The following is a 9,884-nucleotide window of genomic DNA, read 5'->3' on the forward strand; positions in this document are numbered from 1 at the left end:
GGGCTGGGGCCGTGCGGGGCAGTGCGTTTCCCCGCGCTGCGGGCGGTGCGGGCCCTGCCTCAGCCATCCCTGCGGGGCCGTCCCCGCGCGCCGTAAACCTTCGGCGATGCTTCCTTTTTCCTCTTTGCCTTGCAGCTGTTTTAGCGTTTCTCGTAATTTATAGTAATCTTTAGCGAATCCTACCTAGTGTGGCTGTTTGTCCCTAAACCTCCTAAAATTGGTTTTGGAAAGCGTTTTGGGGCACGTTTTGCTAGTTGCTTCAGTGTTTCATAGCTGAACAAAGCTTGGCTATTTCCAAATATTATTTCTGGATTTGCTTCCCATGATAGTTTGCCAGAACCTTTTAGAATTAGATTTGTTTATATTGCTTAAAGCTTGTGTGTGTCTCTTCTCCTGCCTTGACCAGCAAGGTATAATTTGTTAACATTTCTTCCACACAGATAAGGCTACACAGGGACATGTAATACATGTAATACATTGTCAGCTTGAATAGATATGTTGAAAAAGATTTTTAGTGATGTTTACAGCATCCTTTTATGGGGTTATTTTGTCTGTCCATAGCACTTTTTTTTTTTTTTTTTTACACTCCTTTCCTAGGTGGAAGCTGCTGAAACCAGTACTCCTGTGACTAGGAGTACAACTAGAAGAATTGCTAAATCGATTTGTAAGCCAGAGGTAATTCAGGAATCTCAGTCTGAAGAGCTGGAACATGCAGAAACAAAGTCAGATGTCAGTGATGACTCAGAGGTGCAGGTTAGCAGGAATAAGAATGCAGCTGTCCGTTCAGCACAATCAGTTGCTGAACCACAAGCTGATGGAGATGTGTCAGAAGCAGAATCAAACTGCTCTTCTGTGTCTGGTCTCCAGACACCTTTGTATGTAAGGGTAACAAGAAGGCGACAAATTTTAGTTCCTTCTCAACTAGAATCTCCTGACAGAAAAAGACGTGACAATACAGTGTTTCTAAATAAGTTAAGCAGGATTCTGGATGAAGATGATGCTTCTGAAGCAGAATCTTGTTCCTCTGCTGTTTCTGGTGTCCAGGTGCCTAATGTTACCAGCACTAAAAGAAGTAGGCAAAGCAAAAGGAAATTGCAGCCAGGTACAGTTTATGAAGCCCAGAGTGAAGATATTTCTGATGCAGAATCATGTTGCCTAAATTCCTATATGGAACCATCCATCACTACCAAACGAGTTACAAGAAGCATGAAAATGAAATCACAAATAGAAAATAATAAGGAGACTGAGAAAAGAAAGAGAATTGTTTCAGAAGATGAGAATTTAATTGAGGACACTGTTCTATCTGAGCCTGTAATAATCTCTGATTCTAAGCCTGCTGCAGAACTTGTGTCTGACACAGAAGATGTCACTGAGGATAATACAGAACACAGTCCACTTAAAAGGAAACATTCTTCCAAATCTGCTAATACAACCCGGAGTGAAGAGGTGAAAGAAGAGGTTTTAAATGATGTGACACACACCAGTCTTACAAAAATGAAACAAAGCGACACAAAATCACCTGTGAAAAAAGCAATACAAACTACCCAGTCTGTTGAGGCAGATGATTCAGAAGCAGCTTGTGGCCAAATACCCGAAAATGACAGTAGAAAAGGTGTCAGGGTGGAGGAATTCAAGTCTATGTATATTTCTCTGACTGACTGCATGAGTCCCAAACAACGTCTAGAATCCCAAGGGCAAATAACACCAAATGAAAGTGAAAAAATTCCTGAGCACAGAGGAGCAGATGCTGAGGCAGATGCAGAGCAGTCTTTCACCTCTCCTGATAAATCAAGAAAGAGTAAGCAGGCTAGTGCAGTGAGCAGCCTGCCCAAGGACATGGGTGCTGCACAGGGAACTGACAGCATTGCTAAGAGCAGGATGCTTGAAATCAGTGCAGACAGTAGTGAAAATCAAACAAAAGAATATGCTGTATCCCACAGCAGCAAACGATCAAGCAGTGGAAATGATTCTGTTTCACCGTTGCTCCGAAACAAAGCAAGTGATGAATCTGACAGTAGTGATGTGGCAGACATAGGTACAGATGACAAGAATGTGTGTCATAAAAAGTCAGATGAGAGGACTCCTTCCCTCAACAAATCTTTAAAAAACAGTTCACTGCATGTTGAAGGTCTTTTTGTAATTGATACCAAGCCTGGCATGAGTTCTAGCCAAAAGTATTATCTAGATGAGGTAGACCAAGACAGTGATGCTGAAAGTAAGCATGAAGGAAGTGAAAAAGGTGAAGAATCCTCAGATTTGGAAGAGGCTGAAGAGGAATTGATAGATGAAGATGAAAAAGATGAAGATGATGATTTCTTGAAAAATAAGATTGATGTGTAAGTATCTTTCTGGGATTAACTAAAGAATCTGCATTTCATTCAAGCACATTGCACAGGATATATACATTAAGTGCTAAATGATGCAGAATAAATGAGGGAGTAATCACGTAAGTCACATTGACATGGAAAATAGGGTTGTACATACCATGAAATACAAATATGGGGCATAAATTGAGGTTTTTTTCAGTTTTGTTTATAGCAGGAACAGAACTCTGATTTTTTTGGCATGTGGAATGTGTTGTATGTGTTCACCTTAAAACGCATAATGTAAAACTGAGTTAAACTGGTCAGGCTGACTCAGTTGCTTATCAGGTTGCAGTTTTCTTAATTGTGTTTCGGGTTTTTTTAATTGGAATGTAAATAACAAAAAGTCCAGTAAATTCCTTACATATTGCCTAACTGGATCATGCTTTTTGATCCTAGACAGTTGCGTATAATTTTGTGCCGTTCTTGCTGTGCTGTGGATGGTGACACTTCAAGTGAAACTAGCCTCTAAATTATGTATCTAGACAGCAAGGCTTAAAATCATTGCAGAACTGAACCTAAGTGGGAAGAATAAGAAAAACATTTCTTCTGTTATCCTTCTCAGAGGACAGTAGGAGGCTTAGCTTCATGCATATTGCAGTATTCTAATAATGATCTGTTCCTCTTTCAGTTTACGTCTTTCCAGCAGCATAGACCCTGGTTTGAATATCAAGAAGCTTGGAGGTTTATATATTAGCTTTGATGCAAAAAAACAGAAGCCTAAATCAAGTGTAACTGAGCAGCTGAAGGAGAAGAAGAAGGACCAGGTACTGTGTTTGCAATTATTTGATTATCTGTGACTACAGTAACACAAGGATGTTAGTTGAATAAGGTTGGTTTGTTTGCTTTTAAATGAGCATCCTTTTTATTGTTTGCTGAGAACTTCCATTTGTTAAATATATGTGACACATCAGAAACTGAAAAGCAGTGCAAATTCCAGCATTACCTTGTAAAGCTAAACAAAGTGGGTTATGCCTCAATTTTGTCTTGTTATACTTGAGCTGAAGGTCTGCTGACAAGATTTAGTCCATAGTCAGATTGAATTTCAGTCAATAAAGGTCTGTACTCTCCCTAATACAGAATTAACAGTTTCATTCCTAAAATACCTTTTGAGATAAAGGGAATGTGTTATTTATTTTGAGACTGTTTTCTTCAGCTCACCCATGAATAGTGCATTTCCTATCTCACTTCCAGAGCCAGCCAGCTGCTTTCTGTTGTGGGCCAGGGTTCTGTTCTGAAGATTTCTACTGCTCTTGTTGGGAATCCAAGCAGCTCAAGTATTGCATTACAGTGCTTGCCTAGATTCTGCATGATTCCTTTAGTAGGCTCTGTAAATACAGTTAAGCAGTAAATTTGTATCAGTGAGGTGACTGTCTAATGTTGAAAAAAATTCTTACAGTTCTTGCAGAGGAGTATAATAACTCCAGACTTTGAAAAAAAGGAATGTGTTCCACCCTTCAGGGAGTCACTTCACCAGCTAAAGAAACAACGCAGGGTAAGTGAAGAGCTGATAATGCCTCAAATAACAAAACAAGCTTTGGTAGAAAGGCTCATGCTGGGACTGAGTGCATATACAGGCCTCACTGGAAGTGGAGTGATCAATTTAGTGTCTTCTTTGAGCTGCCCTGTGGAGAGCCATCCTTTTAGCCACCTGGACAGTGAAGTTAAAGATGATATGCTCAGATGGTAGAAATCTGCCATTGATACAATGCTGATGATCTTCTTTATAATAAGGGTCATAAAATACATGTTTTAAAGGTACAGATTTACATTCTAAATGCTTTATCCATCTTGTATAGGGAAAAGTTTCTTATTCTGTTCCCATCCTAGCTGCTGAATGCAAATTCACTGTTCTTGGTATTGCATCATAGGCTGAGCGAGAGAAAACAACAGGTGATGGCTGGTTTGGTATGAAAGCCCCAGAAATCACAAATGAACTGAAAAATGATCTGAAAGTTTTGAAGATGAGAGCTTCGTTGGACCCGAAGCATTTTTATAAGAAGAATGATAGAGATGGTCTGCCCAAGTACTTCCAGGTAGGGAAGCAGCAGGTGGTGGTGGTGTATTCCTGAAGTTTTGACAGCTGTTTAAGAATGCCTATTTTGTAGGTAGCCTCTATGTTGATTTAATTTCATATCTTAATTATTAAAGTATTTTGATTACTTGGATACAGTTTGCTGCTCTTTAACTCTCTATTACATATGTGTATATGCTGGGGTTTTTTTTTAGTTTCAGCTAATTGCATAGTAGTGAACAAATATCTGATGGAATCCATACTCTGCACCCTCAGTGGACCAGATTTTCAGTGCTTTTCTAAAGTAGTAGCCTTTTTAAACAAGTATGTAGAAAATAATTGGCCTTTAAAATGCTTCTAACAGCATTAAAGCTTGGGCTCTCCTCTCTGCACTATGCAGTGAGACCAAGAGTGACATGCATATAAAACATGATGCAATTATTTTAATACTGTGCACTTTTATTACACAGATATTATGATCTGCTCTGTAGGTGCCTTTATGCTTGTCACTGAGGGTTTAAAAAAAAAAAGGCAAAATAATCAACATCTTGCTGTACAGTAAGAACTTCTCTTTTCTAGGTTGGAACTGTGGTGGATTCTCCCATAGACTTTTACCATAGTCGGATCCCTAAGAAGCAAAGGAAGAGAACAATTGTTGAAGAGCTGCTTGCAGATTCTGAGTTTAGAAGGTATTTAAAAATAGTATTGTAATTCTAATATCCCGTGTAAGAGAGGAGTGTTTTCAACTATGTAACTTTTTTTTTTATTTTATTCATCTTCTATGGTGGGGTTTTTTTATACTTCAAAGAAAACCTTTTAATCTTGTAGCACTTCAGTGGCACTTTCATTTAGAAGGTCCAAAGGACAGGGGATAGTTATACTGAGATGACGTGTTTTATTGGCATGAGAGGGTTTTATCCTACTCTAGTCATTGCTATTGGCAGCCACTCTTAAAGACTGATTTTTTAGGTGGTTTTTTTTTTGCATTTTTGATAGAAAAGAGCAGTCTGTAGTTCTTGAATGTTGATACTTCATTTTATAAATATGTCAGTCTGCCACCTGTCATGGGAATCTAAAATGTGCTAGAAGACATGAAGATTATGACTGGATTAATTAATGTCTGCATACTACAGTTTTTGGAGTAGATCCTTTAGTTGGTCCATTTTTGGTACTGGTTATCGTATGATGTTAATCTGCACTTCCCTTTTCACGTAATGACATGTTTTCTTTGAAGCAGTACATGATTTGGGGTTGTAAAGTTAATTTTGTCAGACTTGTAAATTAACTATATAATGTTGGGAAGGCAGGTTAGTATAGGTGTTTCTTAACTAGTTTTCTGACCTGATATATAAGGTATTTATTAGAAGGTATTTTTAAAAATTAATGTATTCAAAATTCAGTTAATTTAGGTTGTGGCTAATTAAGGGCTTTAACCAGATACTTCAGCATTAGAGCAGATATTAGTCAGGTTTCAGAGTTGCAGTTAAGAGTCTCAGTACTGCTCAGTGTGCAGAGATCTGCTGCAGTAACTGGTGCAGGTGCATGAGGAGCTGTATGAGTGGAGCTAGCAACTTGTACTCAGTAAGTATTGCCTGTTCATCTCTTAGATTGTTTGTGTTCCTCTTACCTCAGTTTGCAGTCTTGAGTAGAGTAAGGTTGATTGTCTTGAGTTTGGTGAGAGTGCAGTATAAAAGTGAATATAATTTGTTCGTGTAGTCGAAATTGGTGAGCAGTAGCTGTGTTTCAGCAAAGTGTCCAGAATGTGTTTGCATATGCAATGAAGAACTCCTTGCCAAAATTGATGGTTCTTTAGTTGAATTTTCTTCCAAAACAAATTTATCTGCATTTATCACAATCTAAGTGTTGCTTCCCCTTTACCTATGCATAAGTGTATAAAATCAAAGAAATCCTATTCAGGAAATAATGAGAACTCAGTTTGGCAAATGACATATGTAAAGCACTTTCCATGTTAACTTTTCCTGAACTTTGGTTTACCATGCTTAAAAGTGAATTATCTATTTTGTTCAGATATAATAAAAAGAAGTATCAGGAGATCATGAGTGAAAAAGCAGCTTTTGCAGCAGGGAAGAGGAATCGGAAGAAGAGGAAATTTCGCAATTAAGACGAAGAAAAATAACAAGCTGGAACGATTTATTTGTTATAAAACCTTTTATGGAATGCTTTGGGTGTGGTGTTTTGTTTTTTTTTTTAAGATTGCAGGTCATGTACAAATTGAGGTTTAGGGAAATTACTTCAGTGAGAACTTGGGAGCTTTATCAAATTATCATAGATCTAAATTAATGCTTATGTAAAAAGATAATGATATGATGTGCGAAGAAGTTTTTTACTGTAAGGGTGGTGAGACACTGGAAGAGGTTGCCCAGGTAAGTGGTGGCTGCCCCAACTCTGGCAGTGTTCAAGGCCAGGTTGGATGAAGCCTTGAGCAACCTGATCTAGTGAGGAGGTGTCCCTGCCCGTGGCAGGGGGGGTTGGGACTAGATGATCTGTAAGGTCCATTCCAATCCCTAAATTCTATGATTCTGTGAAGCATATTGTTAAATCCAAGTACAAAATCCAACTTCATAGGCTGTGGTCTTCTCAGGCTTCAGTCATCATTACTACATCAATGAATTAGTAAATTCCATTTGGAGTTACATGTGTAGTTCACCTTGGCACACATTGTGTGCTGGAACGGATTTGTCCACGTGTTGTCAGAGGTGCTGCTGGCCAACACTGCAATAGAAGGTACTGAAAAATAGTTTGGTTCTGAAGGGTTTCTCTCAACACTGATCATCATAAGATTGAGAATGTCCTGGAATTCAGTGCCTACACATATACTTTTATATTTTTGTGTGTGTGTATTATAATATAAATAATATATATGATTTATACATAAGTTTAAAGAAGATACAAATTACATATTGTTTGCTAAATAATATAAGTAATATGACTGAATATAAAATTTTATATCTATATGTTGATGTTATTAATTTTTGCCATTGATAATTGTCTAATGATCTTTTTGAAAATCACTTGACATTGGCATCCATTATCTAGGACGTGGTGTGCAGTTTGTGTCTGGAAGCTGACCTGGAGTAGTTCTTAAGGTAATAGAGTGAGTCTGGAAAGCCTCAGAGCCAGTGGTGTCATCAGCTCAGTTCCCCTTCTGTGATTGTCAGAACTGTTGTGGCATTTGGTTGTTTTTTGATGACCTGGTTATTTTATTGCTGTTACAATTAGTGTAACTCAGCTACTGCTCCTAGGTAACAGAAAAGGTGGATAATAGAAGAAATAAATCTGGCACTATCATTGTCTTAGGTGGATTGGGTGAGAAGGATTTAGAAGTGATTATCAGAGGGCCAGTGGTGTTGAATGCTTTCTTATCCCATGACCACTGAATTGTAAAGGTTGCTCTTGGCCAATGATTAACCATGAAGTTTTCTGCTGAGAATGAGAAGTAGTTGTTCTTTTAAGGATTAGCTATTTGTGCTGAAATGAGCATCATGGTATATATTGACCACCAAGTGAAGCTTGAAAGAAATTTTCCCCTGATCCCTTGGTGTGTTTTATTTCATTCCAAAGTTGACCATAATGTTTTACTACCAGAGACATGCAGGAATCTAGAGTCTTTAAAAAGTCCTCACTGCCTGGAGATGACTAATGTCAAAGTGAAGTAAATTCATTGGGAAGTATCAAACAGGTGCTAGTAGAACCACCTGTTCCCAGGTCTCAGTTAACATGCAGATGCTATTCTAATACAACTATACATATGCTAATATCTCAATTCTCCACAACAATAAAAAAAGCCAATAAAAATAACTGGTTCTGCGAATGGACACAAAAATTAATACGGAACACTGAGAAGAAAACAAGGCACCACAGTAGTTGTCATTGTGTTGCATCCTGGAGTGTTCAAGTCCAACTTTGGAAAAGCAATGTATGGCTCTGAAACACCTGCAGGCTTTGGTGTCACATAGCAAGCAACAACTCTGTGCCCATTGCTCAGGCTGCTCAGTAGCTAATTACAGAAGTTAATTCACAGGCAGCAAGGCTAGTGAGGGGATTTTTATGGTCTGTATCCATTCCTTTGGTATTTCTAATACCCTCTGTTTTGGCACACACTGTGACAAGCAAGTGCCCCTGTTCTGTGCAAACAAGGTGGGACAGTGTGGGGCTGCAGGGTAGTCCTTGCAGGTTGTGTTGGCCTGTGGGTCACCTATTGCCTGAGCTCATGCTTCAGCCTCTGTCAGTTGAGACACTAGAACAGTACCTTTCCTTAACCACCACTTCTCACAAGAGCACAGACAGGTGACATTTTGGACTCCTCCACCTTTCTGTTACATTTGATTAAAATTGACATAAGGTTTAAAGTGCTGGAGAGAGGGTAAAATAAAAATGCACCATGTGATTGCCTAGGCTTACCAGATTTCTTGGGAAATAAATCAACATTTGTGAAGCTTTGCTTATCAATTGCAAGTAGTGTTTTCTTTTAAGGGCTGTCAGAAATATTTATGTTAGTTTGTACTTCTGCCTTTATTGACGTAAACCATTATTAACCATAAATTTCCCTGAGATGAAAGGGCAGTAGGAAGTGTGTTGGGTTTTTTACACAGGCACCTATTGCTGTTTGAGATGTCACTAGAATATTTTATAGACAGCATTAATTCCTTTCTCCTGTTTCTTTATGCTCCCTTTGGTTTTACCAGTATTTCTTCTTCTTGGCCTCGAGGCAGAGGTTATCCAGTTGCTGTACAGCCCAGGGAGTTCACAGTCCATCTCCTAGGTGTCACAGCCAAAGGACCAGTATAACAGGGAGCAGGCTGAGTGGCTCAGGTGTTGCTGTTGTGGTGCCACAGGGAAATTGGGACTGAAATGCATTGAATGTGACTGAACAAGGAGAAACATTTTGTCTTCTGTCATTGGATGTACTTGCTTTCAGTGGGGTTAATGTAGAGATGTTTTGGTTTTGCTATTTAGCTACAAATTCTGAGGAAGTTTGCTGTTTCTGTAGAGGGCTGTGTGTTTTATAGCTCGGTGGCATTCTGGAGTGGTTACTGTGCTGCAAACAGTGATGGTTGTGTGCCTAATAGTGTGTTTCATTTCCAGTTCTTCCTTTATTGCTTTTAAATAAGCATTTTTACAGTTGCAAAAAGAAGCTGTAGCCACACGTGGAGGATTCAAAATAACATATCAAAAACCCCAGAAATCGAATAGTACAGGAATAATATATCAGATTCATTTATAATTTATTCCATCTTGAGCAAAATCGAGGTTTGCCACTGCCTTGTTTTACCACCTAATTTGACCGCGCTTGTTAAAACGGCTCTTCAACATCTATCTGCAGGCATGTGTGAGAAAACGCGGTGTTAACTCAGGTGTTCGGTTTGGCCTGCTGCTTTTTGTGCGCTTGTTTTGTTGCTTGAAAGTAACCAGAAAAAATCTCTTTCCGCCGTGCCGGGCGGAGCGATAGGTTTGCCTCGGCGCTCGGTGGCGGCGGGTGCCGCTTG

The 9,884-nt window shown here is 39.0% G+C and overlaps 1 protein-coding gene across 1 annotated transcript; it reads left to right on the top strand.

The window, feature by feature from the left end:
- Positions 1 to 597: 597 nt before the first annotated feature.
- On the top strand, positions 598 to 6,499 carry DNTTIP2 (deoxynucleotidyltransferase, terminal, interacting protein 2; the record flags this gene model as incomplete). The annotated part of the gene is made up of 6 exons (XM_009078663.1): positions 598 to 2,336; positions 2,995 to 3,130; positions 3,763 to 3,858; positions 4,235 to 4,399; positions 4,957 to 5,066; positions 6,406 to 6,499. Coding segments are annotated over 6 exons (2,340 nt in total), but the record flags the coding sequence as incomplete, so codon positions are not given.
- Positions 6,500 to 9,884: the final 3,385 nt, after the last annotated feature.

The sequence above is a fragment of the Acanthisitta chloris genome, unplaced genomic scaffold, assembly GCF_000695815.1.
Source record: "Acanthisitta chloris isolate BGI_N310 unplaced genomic scaffold, ASM69581v1 Scaffold44107, whole genome shotgun sequence".
Taxonomy (NCBI): Eukaryota; Metazoa; Chordata; class Aves; order Passeriformes; family Acanthisittidae; genus Acanthisitta; species Acanthisitta chloris.